At 44.7% G+C, this 17,135-nt stretch overlaps 1 protein-coding gene across 2 annotated transcripts in view; it reads right to left on the reverse strand.

Annotated features, from left to right (window-relative positions):
- Nucleotides 1–17,135, reverse strand: part of LOC104339375 (LIM and senescent cell antigen-like-containing domain protein 1) — a 72,823-nt gene that overhangs the window by 24,318 nt on the left and 31,370 nt on the right. The window contains exon 1 of one of the 2 annotated variants that reach the window (XM_075425701.1): nt 10,961–11,082. The exons of the other annotated variant lie outside the window; for it this stretch is intronic. Within the exon in view, the coding sequence (XP_075281816.1) occupies nt 10,961–11,067 (107 nt within the window). The 5' untranslated portion in view covers nt 11,068–11,082. Of the gene's footprint in view, nt 1–10,960; nt 11,083–17,135 lie in introns of those variants that run through there. 2 annotated transcript variants of the gene reach the window in all.

The following is a 17,135-nucleotide window of genomic DNA, read 5'->3' on the forward strand; positions in this document are numbered from 1 at the left end:
TGACACAAGATGCCATGCAACGGCTCTCACACGCAAAATACAGAACCACCAGAAGTTTTGCACCTATACTTCACTGTGGTGAATATACTGTATCCAAGGTATGTGTGGACTTGCAGTGCCCTGCGCTGATTTCTGCACCAGCCTTTTAAAGCACTAATTGACTTCTGGCGTCTTTTTTTATTGAAATTAAAAATACGCTCGGGCTTTGGTTACTGAAATTGTTTACCTCTTAAGCAGTAACACACTTTCCGTGTTAGGCTGGTCTCCTAAAACAATTTGAAAGCAGGTATAAATCTTTTCTATAATAAAGATGCACGTTACAGGTACTATTTTCACACGTGCCCAGCAATGCTCTAACTTCTGACTTCTGTTTCTACCAAAAAGGACGGAAAACCATCCTGAAACCACTGCAATAAAAACCAGATGAATTCTGAGTGCTCCTAAAAGTTTCTTCGCCACTAAAAGCATGGTTAAGCTTATGCGGTGGGAGTTTAAACAGTGCAAACAAAAAGGCAACCCTAGCTGTTTCATATACTTCAAAATAAATTTATTCTAGTATAAACATGTCCAAAAAATGCTTTGGTCTCCGCAAACAGAAGGTCCGCATTCCATCTCTCCATAAGGAAATGAATATAATTGGAATAAACAGGTAAGCAGCACCTTCCTACACGACTTTTCATCAGTTATACGAGCACAGCGAAAAATGAGTCTCTGACAGAATTTGTAGAAAGAGAGAGCAATATTTGATTACAGCACTTTCCTGTTGTCAGTAATATTTAAAAACACTCTTGTATTTTCTTCCTGCTGGTTACAAACATTACCAAATGAAGCCATGCTTCGTGTGAAAAAAGAAATGACTTCTTATATGTACAGATATTTGATACTCGTTAAAACAGCCACCTTTTCCTGCCCCACTACTATTTTTTGAATCCCATACAGATAGGAAAAACAAAACAACAAAAAGACGTGGTTTTCACATCAGAAGCTCACGAGAACTGTGGTAAACTTGTGTTCCATGAGAGACACCATACTATTGGTTATTCTTAAAATCTGCACCCTGTGTAGTTGACTGCATATGTACTTCACTATGGCAAATACACCACATCCAAACTCTTCCAGCTCAACACATTTTAAAGATGCATTTGCACTAATGCATTTCATATAACAGCATTTATATTCCCATTTCTAATTTAGGTATAATAAAAAAGATCAGCTAGTCAATACTAGGGGCTGCACACTTACTGTCTCTGAGAGACCCACTCTGAACAGAACCATCTTTTCCAGACCAATGGGCCAGTATCAGGCCCACCAAACTCAAAACTGTCCTTCTATTTGGCCTCATGCACGGTGAGCTTCACAACACCAAGGTCATTCAGTTCTAAAATACAAAAGTGTTTGGGCAGAATAATATTTATACTGGTGGAAATCAAACCACTGGAAAGTCAAGTGATGCACAACAGAGTGTGGTCAGGCAAATGCAAGCAAATTACAACTAAGCATATGTGTGCTCCTCATCCATTGCTTAGGGAACAGATTTGAAGTTCAAATACGTAAAAATGTATGAGGTTGACCTTTGCATTTTGTGACATTTCAAATCCTGCGCAGGAGAACACTGCACTACCACATTGCTCTTCAGAGTAACAGTTTCCTAGCACTAATATTCATGTCATCTGTCACTGGAATCAACCAAAAATCCTTCACTGTAGTGCGAAGGCAAATGCCAGCCTTTGCTTCCACCTCAGCCCTCTGCCCGTGCTAGCTGGAACCGATGTCTTCACAAGCCGAGCACCATGACCTGAGCGGTTCATCTGGGAGCTGTAATTAGTGCCATGACTAAACATAACGCCCCAGTCACCAGAGGAGACTTTCAGTACGTCCACGCCGTTCCTCGCAGGGCAGAGACAACTGCCCGTGCCCGACTGCCCGGGGCGCAGTGACAGCCGTGTTACAGCAGCCCTGCCACCGGCGATACCACGCTGGGGACTCGCCCTTAGCTTTACTAACCAGCACGTCACTTCCACACGTCTCCTCTCGAATACTACTACTGATCTACACTGGCAGCAACCTCACCTCTCAAACCGTTCTTCACCTTCACTAAGTTTCTTTTTCTATTCTATACAACGAAGTGGAAAGTTTGTCATTGCCTGACTTACATTGTTTTGGGCAGAAGGAATAATGTGGTAAAGAAAACACCTTCTCAGCTGTTGCTCTTCTCTCACATTCATATTGAATCCTAATTATTACTCAGTCTGAGTTTTGGCTTCACATTTTTTTCTTCCCACATCCACTGCAGCATCACCAAGCTTTAAAACCAGCAGAGGATGGCAGACAGTTCAAGCATCTGCAGTTAACACTGCGGAATTAAGTAATGGCCGCAATATTCAACAGCCAAAAGAGAATAACCCAAAGTGATTTACGTTCCTAAGAGCTGAGCATGGGCAATGTATTGACAAATAAAGTGAATACAAAATAGCATTGCCTTCATACTCCATTATGGTGGTCTTTGCATTTTGGGTAATACAAATTTCATCTTGGACTTCATACTTATTAGCTATTCAACACTAGTAGCAGACCTGTCACGTCAGCATGAATGAGTTTCAGGAGCAGTTAGTGCAAAGCAAGATTTCCACGCATTTTCCAAACCAAAGGCTTCGGTTAACTATTGCAAGGGTTTTTAATGTCACGGTTTCCACCCCAACAACGGACTAATCCTGAACAAGTAAAGCAGGAGTGAATGGTTATAATACATATTGCAAGACTTCTGAGGGAAGATGTGGAAGTTCCCCCTCACAACAGCGTATTGCCAGGATTATCTGAAGGAGCGGTGCAGGTTATTTGCTTGGCAGAAAGGAAGCGAAGGGAAAAGGGAAGAGGACGGGGTTTTGTGCTTTGGATCAGAGGGGTTCGAGCCCTGCCAAACCTCCTTCCCATTTGCTACGTACCACAGAAGTGAGAAGTGAGTATAATTTGAGGATTAGCTTTAGAAAGGAATGTAGTTAAAAACTAAGCAATTACTTGCAAGCTTTGGGCAAAATTCATGACCTGCAACCTGGCAACTCACGGATCTATCCTATCCCGAAGCTGCTCTGCTACCAAGTCCTTTAAGAAAATAATTTAAAAAAGCGTAGCAGCTTTTTTAGTCTATCAGAAATATGGTGTATGGCTCAGTTTCTGAAGTCAGCGAGGAGAAACGTACAAAACAACAACTGAAAAACCAAGCATGAAGCAAGACAAACAGCTTTCAATGCAAACTTTCCGTACCGGAACAAGCAGGGGACCAGCCAGGGCAGTTCTGAGTCATGACTCCGAGCGGGTAACATTTTTCCAGTAGCTGCATACAAACAGAGTTCAAAAGGTAGACTCAACCCAGGATCAAGAACTTTATGATGTATGAAGAGCGTGGCACGTGTGGATTTAACATGCTGGAAAAGACAAACGCCATTTCACATCCGCTTCACCTTCGTCCGTTCATTCCGTGCCGGAACAGATTGACTCTTTTGAATCTTCCATGTAAAACGGAACAGCTGAGAAACGCTGGCAGATATTGCTAGCTGTGTCTGCCAATATGTTACTTCCTTTGAGGCTAACAGCTAATAATTTTTAATTAATTTTCTTCTAGCTCCATCATGGCCATTAGCGGAGATAGAAAAAGCAGAAGAGATACAGGGAAATAGGTCGCAAAAGCCATAAACCAAACTTCTCTCGTTGGACAAAAGGCTCCAAAAGATCACAAAGCTTCATCTTGTTGATTTTATAGAACGATACATCACAGGGTGACTTACAATTCGCTGGCAAAGCTGAGCACTGCCGTCCAAAAACACTGCTCACAGAGGGTTATATGAAACCATCATTTCAGAATGCTACCGGCAACTACCTAAAATCAGAAGTTTCTAGAAATCTGGCAGATACAAAGACGAAAACTGAACAACGGCTAAAGCTGCTATGACAAATCAGGCAGAGAAAAAATGAACACATGACCACTATGGCACCAGCTAATACACGGCAACTCCGTGCATCACCCACGTTTGGGAAATGCCCCGAGATTCCTGGGTGTGAGGCGAGACCGGAGGAGTAAATTGAAGGGAAAAGCCACTGAATGTCACAAACTCCGTAGGAAGCCCCTGAGCCACAGCTGGCAGCAAGCTGGGATTGCTACCAAGGGAAATCCCATAAAAGGCCCGCTCTGTCCCTACGCCTCCCTCCACAGGCATCAGCTTTTGGCCACCGTCACGGGCAACACGCTTGGCAAGCCGGAGCCGTTCCTGTGTCTGGAGAGCATCAAGTAAAAGGCCCAGGGTCCTCTTGAGGACACCGTGTCTGTCAGCTTTGCATTTCCCACAACAGCCCAGAGACCACAGGAAAACCAAATAAACAGAAAGGGAACCCAAACTTAACAGCCTTTAAGCTTCTTCTCCCCAAAGCCTGCAAGTTGGTAATTTTTATTGTGGTGACATTGACATAATTCAGTTTTTCTCTCCTCTGCAGAACACTTGGTTGTGTAAATTGACTGCAGTGTGACAGACTGCCTTCAAAGGAGAGTTTAATTATAATGAAGAATAACGAGCAATCACGGTATATTTTCTGTAGAGAACACCTCTCATGAAGTGCTGTCAAAACACATGAAAGTAAAAGCAGAAAAAGAAACCTACACCTTATCTTTAGCCAGCTAAAAGAGCAATGGAAATCCTAATTGCTATAATCATTGAATTTACTGAAAACATTGATTATTACAATGAGGCAGGCGTAAGAGGAACAGTAAGAATTGCTTGGGTTTCTGTCACACAGGCAGCTACCTCCGGTCATTTGGAGTCACAGGAGGCGATAGTCAAGGTGAGCAAGTCAAAGAAATTCGCTCAGGAGTTGTTAGGCAATGCAGGAGACAAGGGGTGAGAGAGAAGGCTAGAAAAAAGGGTGTGTTCCTTGTGTTATTTTAACCCCTAGAGCAATGAAAAGTACAGCACAAATGACAAGTAAAGCCTCTAGTCATCTGGCTACCTCAAACCAAGGCTCAACACAAATTCTAAGTATTGCAATATTAAAATGCAACCATGAAGCATATTTGTGCTGGCTGGAAGTTACTATAATTAATAATAATAATTCAGTGTTACGTTTACATGGACAAATCCTCTCTTCAATTAGAGCACCTAGCAAATGAGCCAAAGTGTTTTTTAATCAGGAGTTCCCAAGCATCTAATTCAAACGCATATGCCTAGGTCCCAATGCTCTACTATTCCAGCAGAGCTTCTAATCACAACAAATGAAGAAGTGTAATTTTTTTGTGGCTTAACATTTGTTTTCAAGCTCTTCCTGGTTTAATAAATTAGTCTCTTCTTTTACCAATATTTATTGAATAATTACTGCTTTACCTGCTGATGCTGGCATTGTGAGCAAGCGAAACATCTACGTATTAAGAAATGCTACCAGTGGAAACCACATTTAAGAATGCTTCCAGGTGCAGACAGATCTTTTCTTTCTGCCTTCCCCTGCCCTCAGCACCCTGAGGCACCTGAAAGCCCAGCAGGGTCCCTGCTTCTCCAGACAGCCTCCGACCAGCATCTTCTTCTCTCCCTCCTAGGTAGAGCAGGAGGTCTTCAGGGAGGGCGTGCAGCTGGAGACAGCTGCACACCTTGGCTGGCTGCTACATGAACAGGTTTTTGGTGGCAGGCTGAGGAGATGTGTGACCTCGCACAACTCCCGAATGCTGTATCTTACAAAGAAAGGGAGGCACCCAGCCCTACTGCACTGCCAATGTTGCAGGGATTTTATTAATTTGTTTCTTTTTATACTCACCTACAAGCTTCGCAGTGCAGAGCCTATGCCCCCAAGGCTCAGTGGGACGCAAGAATGTGCTTATGTCTCCTATTTCATCTGCGAGGGAGTCTTTGTGCATGGAATTTTGGGGCACATCCACATGCCTTCCAGCCTGGAGTCAGTGTGCAGAGGCAGGCGGAAGCCTGAACAGACCCAGTAGAAGACTGCCTGCACCTACTCATGCAGACGGACCCATCAGCTTCAGCTGCAGAATGCAAAGGGAAGGCAGAAACTTTAAAGCTATTAACGTGGAAAACATCTACGGCGCTTTCTGCCTAAGAGAACAGAGCAGTGAACTACCTGAGTAACTGACAGCCACCGACTGAAGCTTCCCAATGATTATTTGTTGCAAATGCCAAAATTTACTGTTTGGTAAAATATTGAGATGAAGCTCTTCAAAAGCTTTTTTACATTTTTAATCACATTTGAACCCATATGAGCTTAAAAAGAGAACTACGGACAACACTTTGATCAAATTCACTTTCAGTGTAACTGTCAAAAAAAAAAAAAAAAAAGAGAATTGCCCCTGCCTTTCCTAGCACATTGTATTGAGCTTTGGAAATTAACAGTACCAATTTTTTTAGAGGAATCATTCTATTTTTACAAAGGCCATGGGATGAGAAGGGGAAAGAGCAAAAATAGCAAGCATACTCCTACTGTCAGATGACTCCTACTGATTAATAATAAATGTATGCATACCATTTCCTTTGCATCCTGTTTGCTGAGAAAAGCAAGAAAGAATAGCTCAGCATACAGTCAGAATTTTTTACATGCCACTCCTAAAGACAAAGCAAGCCAAGATTTATCAGAGATGTCATTTTTTTTCCACCAAATCAACAGAGCTGGAACGCAACAAGTCTTTCTCTCCATTCTGAAATGTGGGTTTCTCAGGTTGCCTCTACTTCAATGCCCACTGCATCTGTTGCAGACAGGGGGGATGAAGGTGCCGGGCAGCCCCCAGCACGTTGAACTCTACACCCGGGGAGCATCCTGCATATTTAAGGTCTATGAATCGGTGAGCCTAGCTCAAGCGGGGGAAGCGAGGACTGCATTCAGCACCAGTGCCCCAGCGGAGGTCTAAACCAAGCACGTACTTGTACAGTGCAAGTTCAAAAGAGGATAAGCTATTCAGACCACCTTCTACATGGGATGGGCAGGCTCCAGCTCGCTATGAGGTCAGTAAAGCACCAGTAACATCTCTAGCAGCATTGAAAGGCTCCCAGAGAGGTTATGAGGTTTGTGAAGTGGTACATGGAGTGAGAGAGGTAGAAAGAGAAGCCGAATTTCCCATCCCCATCAATGTGCTGTGCCATCAGGACAAGTGCCGGGACTCTTTTCACCTCAGTAGAGCTGATGGGGTAACCTGGGCATGGGTTACGCCAGGAGGAGGTGGGGTGGAAGGAAGGAGAGAGGCTACCTTGGAGGGCAACTCACTCCATCCTAGTACAGGTTTCTAAAACAAGGGGATGGATACTACCCTCCCATCCCAATCCCGATCTCAATTGAGCTTAGGGCTTGCTCTTTATGGCTGCTACAGGTGGCTTCCCTTGAAATGCCCTCACTCTCCTCAACTGGATGGACTCTGGCAATCTTCCCCAGCCCCCTCGGGTCCCCACCGCTGCCAGTGGGACAGCTCAGCTGCTCAGCCACCGCACCGTATCACCTGCAACACTGAGGTAGCTGGGGCAGATTTGGAGCTAGTGATGAGCACCAGGCTGTGAACTGCAGCAGAGCAGTGGCTGTGATGCAAGGTGTCGAACCCCCTCAGCAGTAAGATGAGGAATCGCAGCAACTGGGTGGGCAAAATAAGCAAAACCACCCACTAAAGTAAGCTCTGTGGCTCGCCAGTCAGGCCCCACAGACAGCCACAGCTACGTGAGGCGAGTTCCCCGTGAGGCGACCTGGCACTGGCTTGCTAGAGCAAGAGGTCTTTGGAGACTTTGTTAAATTTAAACATTAATTTAGGAGCTTCTACTGTAAATGGAAATCTGACAAGCCACGAAACTTGATGGAAAGAGACAAACTATATTCCTACGATCTTTCCTGCAAAAGACTGAGGGAAATGTGCATAGAGACTGACTCTTCATAAACCGAATAGCAGATCTGGAAGACAATATTGGGGTCAAACCTCTGGCTGAAGTGACATCAGTGGACATAGATGCAGAAACTAACGCTCGCCTTCCTGTTGCGGAGCTCGGAGTCCCACGGCAAACAACCTATCATGAAGTTCTGTCAACACAGTAAACTATTTTTATACTGTAAAGATTATTGTTTCAAGAAATTTTGGTTCCTGGAAAACAAAATGTATGCGATACATTACATGATAAACATTATATGATAAACATATGCTCTATACACGTTTAGGAGTTCCAGTACACTGCTACACAGTGCCCTACTTGTCAGTGATCTCAGGTGTTTCAGGTACGAATGACACGGACGTTCCCAGGAAAGAGCAAAGGCAGAATTTTGGCACCAAGCCCCCTCTCAAGCCACTTTGCTGTGCTGACGCTGCCAACGCTTGGCTCGATCCCGACCGCAGTTTGCGGGCACACAAGCCCCCGTCCTACCGAGCAGCGCCCGGCTCCTGCCGCGGTGGCCAGACCCCAAACGCAGGGGTGCTTGCTGCAGCAGCAGCGCGGAGGCAGCCCAAGACACCCCGCTCCCACGGCAACAGGCTGTGAACGCTGGGTCACCGACTGCTGTCTTGTGCCTGACCAGAGGAACACCCCAGCCTGGCATCCATGAAATGGCTACCAAAGGAGAAACAGACCTCAAAAAGATCAGGAGAGAGAAATCTCATATGGGGGTAGGGTATAAAAGGCCGTAAAACGAAAACTGGCAGATACTGTGCATGACTTTAACAAAGGGCGATTTTAATTTTTATTTTTTTTTTTTTTAAATACAGAAATTCTCACAGGATACCCTGAGGACATTGGCATCTTGAGTACATTTTGGCCCAGGATTAGAAAAATACGGTACTTGAACCGAGAAAGCAGGTTTCAGTGAACTGTTCCTCGAGGGCTGATATTATTTAACACGTGGATTAATATGTATGTAAAACGAAATACAAAGGCACTAGAACAAAGAGCTGGAGCGAGAAACTACGGAAAAGCATTGCAAAGCCATTGAGGATGGCAAGCTATATTTAGCAGACATGAAAGAAACCTCTTGCCTTTCTTGTGGACTCTAGATACTCTGAAAATATTTGCTAAGGACAGGCATCTAAGTGTCACTGGGGAGAGCACACAAAAAAAGCTAGAGGTTTCCATTTTTAGAATACTAAAGAACTTTTCCTCTTCGTTCCACAATTGCTCTTTGCCCTGTTGTTATGCCATTATTTTGTATTTACAATGCCATAGCCTTTTGTCATGGAGAATGCAGTAAAAATGACAAATAAGGCTGCTTGGCAACTCACTGAAATATCACAAAATGGGTTCGGAAGGAGCAAGGTTTAGTTTGAGTAACAACCAGCTTAAGCTGTTAGCAAATATATGAGAAGCTCTGACTTTAGGTACTGGTTGTCCCGCTGCTCTAGGAGCATCATCTGACCACACTCCGTTCACCTTCTCGTATCTCCAATAATACCCTGCCCTGAGATCATTCGTAAGTCCCCTGATTTGCTGTTTCTTCCACTTGGATTTTATTTCTCAAGACCCATCCCTGTTTCACATATTTCTCATCTTTAACCGGATGAGGCTCAGCAAAGGATCACAACACCTCGTTTCACACCGGGACAGACAACCCCTCCCCCTGAGCCAGCCCACAAAGGGCCTAATTCCCACCTTGGATGTGCATATAAATGAGAGAAACAACACCACAACCCTAGGGAGCTAGCACTCATTTTTACGCATACGCTTTAAAAAGCAGCTTTCTCTTCCCTAACAAGATTCATTCTTCCTCATTGCTAGTTCTGTGTAACATAAACTAAAATAAAAAGGTAAAGAATCTCTGCACATCTCTACTAAGTCTGATTATTCGTCCCTCTGTAGTCATATGAGTATAATACATACTGCTAATGCTATTAGAAATCCACCTAGGAAATCAATTCAGAATTAATATTATAAATAGGTGCCAAGCACACATACCAGACCCACAAGCTAACGTGTTCCTAGAACTGACCCGATATTTCTGATATCTCTTGGCAAATAATCTCAGTAGGTTACGATCATACATTTTGACACCACAATTTTTAAATAAGGCGTTTAGTTACAACAAAAGGGTAAATCCCCCGAATCTGAATACCCATCCTGCTGAAACTGCTAACTCAGGTAGTTAAAGCGCAGTAACACAAACCCTTTAAACCACACAGCGCTCCAATCCGACGCACAAGCACCACCGACGACAAAAAAACCTAAGCAGACAACCAGAAAAGAGGCATTAGGAGATAGGAAGCACTTCCTCTCCACCGAGGCTTTTCTTGGCATTTCCGCAAGGATCCTTTTCTAATGAGCGTGAAGCGGGAACAGATTGCTTTCACACCGCGCACACTTAGAAAAAAAACTTTGCATTTTTACTTTTTTTTTTTTGGTGTCTGCACTTACTCAGATTACAAACAACTTTAATTTCCCCGCTCCAAACACAGGTTGTTCGAAAATTCGCTGTTACTCTTTCAAACGGCAGGTAGCGTCAGGGAGATAACCCCAGACATTAAATGGCTTTCTGATTTTTCGTCACCCTTCCTGGGTAAGGTCAGGCTAAGCAGTCCTGCTGCCTTCTTTTGTCTGAAGCCCTTTCCACAACAAAGAACCCCCCATGAAGACAGCCAGAGCCCAGGACCCCCCCAGCACCCCTGCAACAAAACCAGCGCCGAGACCCCCGAGAAACAGCATGGGTGACCCAAAGCGGACTTCAAACCAGACCGAGTGAAGTCGTCAGGCTGCGGAAAGTCATTTACGTTCCAGCGCTGGCTGTCAGAAGAGACCCCGTAGCAACCAGCGGCTAACCACCGCCCATCCCAGAGCCGGGGAAGGGAGTCACACCATCGCCAAACCCCGCAAGGTCACCGTACGGCTCCCGTTACCCCTCCTTCGGGGTCTTCTCCATAGGGCTTCGGGACTGCTTCTCGACGCACGTGTTTGGCGGTGACTTCCCGAGAGCCGTGCTTATGTTCTGCTTGCTGAAGCCACCGCAGCCGTCAACTCGCACTCACCTCAGCTTCTCCTCCTGTGACCCGGGCAGCCCCACGCTGTCAGGGCGGTCCCGTCGCCTCCGGTACAGACCCGAATGCGACAACTCCTTCAGCTGCAAGGCCGTCATATTCCTCTGCCTGGAGGTTGGGTTGGTTTGTTGGGTTTGTTTTGGTTTTTTTTCCAAGGGGGAGGGTTGCCTTTGGGTTGGGTTTCTCCCCTCCCTGCCTCTTCCAGAGGTCGCTGCCGAGGATCGCGCCAGCCAACACGCCGGGAGAGGCTGTGGGCACAGCGGGCGGGCAGGGGCCACCGCCCAGCTTCCTCCTCCTCCTCCTCCTCCTCCTCACAGGTACACACCCTCCCGGCGGGCACCGCATTTCCTCCACTGCTCGCTCGCACCTCGGCGATGCCCGCCCCGCAAACCACCCGCTGCAATTAGCGAAAAATCTCCAGGGCTGCAATGAGCTGTTAACTCTTTCCTTCTATGATTTATGATGACAAAAAAAAAAAAAAAGGAAAGAAAGTCATTAGCGTTGCGAAAATTCAGAGTTACTCACGCAGGTGAGCAAACTCTGACAGGGAGATAAAGTAAAGGAAAGCAACTTCAGTAACCAGCGTTAAAACGCTCTTTTGGAAAGACACCAGCACTGGGCTTGTCAGAAATCGCTCGTTTCCATGCAGCTTGAGAAGCAGAAGAAAACCTGCATGCTTTTTTCTTCCTGCTCTCAGCTACCAAAACATAACCGCCGCGAGCATTTGTCACGTTCGGTGGTGGCAGAGTGTCCCGTGTCATTGTCAAACAGGAATGAAAGTGCTCAAGGCTTCCTGTGAGGCAGGAAGGGGACGAGCAGGGATCTGCACACTCCGCACCTTGTCTCACTTAGTAATTTTTTACTAATAAAACTCCTCATTTCAGCTTAAAAGGAGAGCTCAAAAAAGCTCACCACTTTTTCAAATGTTTTTACAACTTCTTTGACATTCTCTTTGGCACACAGAAACAAAAAATTCAGAGCTTTTCTATGTTGAGAGTTTGGGGGGGGGAGGGTGTTTTTTAAAATGAACTTGCATTTAATCAAAGACAAGAAATCTAACAATTTTTTAGGACTGTTTTGACTAGCATAGGAAACAAGCTCCATGTGGTATGAGTTTCACAGTTCACTACTGAAGTGTTTATTTTGTAGAGGAATACACACCAGAGAGGATTTGTGAATGCCTGTAACAGAGAGAAGTGTAACATATGTAATACTGGCTAAGCTACTTGACACCAATTTTGTCAGGATTACCAGTCTGAACACGAGCACAGCATTTTATATAACACTACCAATGTGCTTCAGCCTGGAATGTCATCAACATATAATATAAAACATCATTCCATGGAAAAACAACAGAAATTATTTTGGAAAAGAAATCGCATAACATGCTAAATAGATAATTGTTGGAGAAATTCAAAGTGATTTATGTGATGTTAGAAGGTTGCACGCACTGAAACATCAACAAGAGCTATACACCTGAGCTCCTGTCCTCAGAAAATAAGAGAGAACGGTCACGATATCTGCCTAAACACGCTGCATTCCAGTTTCAAACAAGTATTCAAAATTGTTTCTCAATACACAGTAGGATAAGCTTAAACATAATTAAATGCCAATTCCCTGCAGTCAGTCAATTAGTGATTCAATGAAAAGTTAATGCTCTTACGAGCGGAGGTTAAGGCCGGCAGATGACAGATGCCCATGGCACAGCAGCTTTTACACATTACCAACAGTTTTTACTGTGCTTTAAATCTCAGTGTACCAGTGATTCATCTTGGTCCAAACAATCATTTTTAGATAACAATAATCTAACAAGTGAAGACAGAGTAGATTTTTTTGCTGTGAAAAAGCTTTTTGTAAACCAATGAAATTGAACTGTTACCTACAATGTGTTCATGAGATTTTATTCACTACAGTAGCAGTCTCTTCAGTGTATACTGAACACTTTCATATTAATCATGACACAAGTCTATCAAAAATTAAAGGACAACGCTTCACCCACTTTGCTGCAAGTTGTGTTAGTGTGAAGTGCACGGCATTAAAATTCGTGTTTATCTGCAGGAACAGCCATCGTGCTTGGACAGCCCATGGGACAATAGCTTTTACTAGAACTTCTTTAGAAACCACAGCTGCACCAAAGCGGTATTATTAAAATTTAAAATCAACGCCACCAGACAGAGCACGTAAATTGAAGGAATAGTAGAAGTCCAGACACAAAAATGAGTTGTTTTTTACAGAGAACAAATCCACCTCAATACAACGGAGGGCAAGATGGTTAGTTTTTTAAAATAGACCCAGGAGTCAGCTCCATGGCACCATTATTACACAGGGCTCTTCAGCAAACTCCAACAGGGGTTTAAGCTGATTTAGGAAAGACTTTCTTGGAGGACTTGAGGACAAGCTAAAAACTTTCTACATGAAGAAATCCAAACCAGACTCCTTTTCTGACCTGTGGGATCCCCCACTAATCCTCAAGAGAGATGACGCCTCAAATCCGAACTCACTCACACAAATGAATTTTAAGTCCTGAACATGAAATACATATTGTGTGGGCGGTTTTTGGAGAGATGTCGGAGAATGTAAAAGATATTTCTCCACTGACTGGCTTAAAGGTTGCCAGAAAGCAACTCGGACGGGCCTCGCTCTGCAGGAAGAAGAACTTCCCCAGCGAGTGCCTCCTGCTCCCCACACCCCCTTTTACCTTCCAGTCCCTATCTGCTGTTTATAATTCTTTTTTTGTGAGATAAAATTCTTCTTGCATGGGATGGGGCCGCTTGGACCTTCCACATTCCATCAGAATTTTTGAGGACCAGCCAAGTTACCACGGCTTTTCTTCTTACCGGTAACTCGCAGCCTCCTTTTATGTCCTGTGCTTTGAAGGTTCACTCTTCATTTTCCATTGCGTGCCTCCTCACTCATGCAACCGACCTTTCTCCCGCCCCCAAAGACAGCTAACATCGCTACTGCAGCCTGACGGATAAACATGGTATTATCGGTATTCTCTTACAGGAAAATATTCACCTATGTCCAAGCAGCAAAAGGTGGAACCCAGACAGAAACTGTGCAGTCCTTCATTCATCCCAAACTATAAATAACTTTTTATTATGTGGAACAAGGCTCACGCCTGAGTTTTCATTGCAGTCCTACAAAGCATTTATCTTGATATCCCAGGTCTGAAGCGCTCTCTCTTCTATTTCTGTGAAACTACTGTTGTTCTGGGGACTGTAGGTATTCAGCAGAATTTTGCAATTCAACAATCTTTTAAGACAGAGGGGTTACGTCTGGTTACTTTTCCCTGTGTTCAAAGGGATGTGAACAGTAACCCATGATGCTGGAAACCACGTTGTCTGATTTAGAAATAATAAAAATCTTCAAGTACTTCCAATTCAGTACATTTCTTCATGAGTCCATATTTACAGAGAATGCAAGTTAGCTGTAGAAACCAGAAGAGACAGTTTTAGCTCTCTCATTCCCCACAGAGAAGCCTTTATCGATCCGATCGATCTTTCTTCCACTCCAGTGGCACATTCTTGTGTGGTGTTTTTTTTTAAACTTTGAAGAAACCACCAAATTTCAGTTAAATCTAGTTGAAGATTGTCAAAGTGATACAAAAAGCTGTTTTCAGAGCAACATAAACGGTCAAGAAAAAAAACAGAAGAGCATTACAAAAACGGTATAGGAGTGCCCATAGCACGCACACAGTGGCTGCGGTGGGGGAGCACATTGCTCCGTCCCCCATCACTCGCCCAGCTTATCACTGAGATGAGTCTCCAAGGCAACACGTCAAAGAGTGTTGGCTTTCTACTACTTCTTGCAAGGTCTGGAAGAAAAATACTCTTTAAAGCCAAGAAAAAGGCTTGTATGTCAGCGTGAATGCACGGGACTCGCTGGAGCAAGCAAGGAGGGTGGAAATAACCCTTCCAGTGGTTTTGCAAGAACCCCCAAAGCGCCTAACTGATGTGCTGACTGCAATTGAAGCTCTACACCTCTCTGAATTAGGCTGCTGTGGTGAGTCCCCACTGATGGGCTTGGGCGTCAAGGAATAGCACACCGTGCCTCAGGTCCCTGCTAGGGCAGGCGGTGATAAAAGGGAATGAGCAGAGAGAAATCAAGCCACAAATCTATGGATGGGAAGCTTGAAAAAAAAAAAAAAAATCAAAGCTTCACAGGAGCCTAAACTGTTGATTCAAGGAGTTAAATAATTAACTAATTACATGCTTCCTTCCTTGTCTAATGTGACTCCAACATTTGTTTTGATGTTTCTTGCCCTGTTCCACTTGGCGATCAATCAGTCCTGAAGCATGGATATTTGGTCTGTGGATTAGGCTGAGCAAGGAGGCACCTGAACTATCCACTCAGATGCTGCAAAGCAGCGCTATGGATTTATGGCCCTGCTCCAGCTGACCAGGCACATTTGCTGCAATCTAACAGTAGTTGCTGGGGTTTTTTAAAGCTCTTCTATGGATGCATATCCCTATCATACAATGTAATGCAAAAAAACCTACATGATGGTGTGCTCAGCACCCTTCAAAGCAACGACGCACTCAACGCACCGAAGTCCTTTGGGACTTGAGGGGGCAGAGGGCAGGCAGGGGGGCTGCTGCGGTGAGCATGGGGGTCCCTCCTCGCCCTGGTGGCACCAAAGGCCTCTCCACCACAGGTGGCCCACAAGGTTTCAGTGAGGCAAGGCAGAGGTCCCTGCTCTCACTCCAACTATTCTTTTCCAGTTATAACAAAGAACTACAAAAGCAAGCACGGGAAAATCTTCTGTCTACCCGAACATGCAGCAAGGTCTTTTGGCCGCCTCCTCCCAGCTCTCTGCACACGCTGCCCCATGAATTCCTGAAATTCTGCAAAAAAAGCCCTGCAAAAGGCACATTTTTCTCCAGCAAGTGGACTCCTCTTTTGGGTGAGCTTTACAATACCTCCCTCTACTGGGAAAACGCTGCTTTATGTCTCAGCACCAGTATTTCTCTCTACAGCCAGAGGGAGGTACGGATTAACCCACACATGCTTTAATAATTCAGACTGGGGCCAAACTGAGAGCGGAGAGGAACGACAGACCAGCGGCTGAAGATGCAGGGCAGCCTGATAGCTAGAAATTTATGCTGTTAATTAGTGGATGATTCATGCATGAGTAGGTGCGCAAAGAAGAAACCATGTGACACAGCATGAATCAGTTTTATCCTGCTATTCGTACATAAGCCTTAAAAAAAGGAGTGATAAACAAGCTGGAGAGCAGCTGAAGCTTTAAGATGGGTACAATTACTCATACGGACCCTGAACTCCATAGGATTAACATCTTAAAAAAAAAGAAAAAAAGCACACAAAAAAGACAGGGGAAGGGAGGGTTCAAAGCCAGCAAATTCAGAGTTTAGATTACTCTTCACAGCCTACAACGTGGAAAAACACAAGCAATTCCCAATCTGCATTTCTAGATACTGGACCTTCCCTTCAGAATAGTTTTTGCTGTCTTGGAATTAAAAGCTTTTTCCCAAAACAGATTTTCATACCCAGTGAGAAATGTACTCTTTACATTTAGGCACTTTGTTTATGATGCATGAAGATCCCAAGTCTGAAAAAGACTGAAAAGTCTTATCTTTAAACATGTGGACTTCTACTTGCACCCTACCACTGTAGATACATCCAGTATGTTTACTTGACCGTAATGGGACAAAATGCCTTTGGAAACTGGAGTAAAAAAGCCCCTGGTGCCAGCTGGCTTACTGGGTGATTAAAGTTCCCCAGCAGATGCTACAGAAGACTGATGAAGCTTCCAAACAAAAACCAAAGCCAGAAACAGAACCTGCAAATGGATGGCAAATGAAGGAAACTGCCAGGAGAGCTGCTGCCCCAGATACCCTCGGGAATTACATGCTCTGACGGCCGGGTTTGTGCCCCGAAAGCCAGCGAGCCCGTCCAGGGCTGCAGAAAGGCCGACTGAGCCGTTCCAGACGGGCAACCACTGAGATCTGGTTTTGTTCGAGAGCTAGTGGGAGATCTCAAAACAGCAATGATCCCAGCTGTACGTCTGTGAACATACCACACAGGCACCTCACACAGTCCCTACTACCCAAAAAACAAGTCAAGAGAAACACATTACCAAGGAAAGGGGGGGGAGGCAGTGGGGCACGAAGAAAACACTTGAGAAAGCACAGGAGACCAAATA

This window comes from Opisthocomus hoazin, chromosome 1 (genome assembly GCF_030867145.1).
Source record: "Opisthocomus hoazin isolate bOpiHoa1 chromosome 1, bOpiHoa1.hap1, whole genome shotgun sequence".
NCBI lineage: Eukaryota > Metazoa > Chordata > Aves > Opisthocomiformes > Opisthocomidae > Opisthocomus > Opisthocomus hoazin.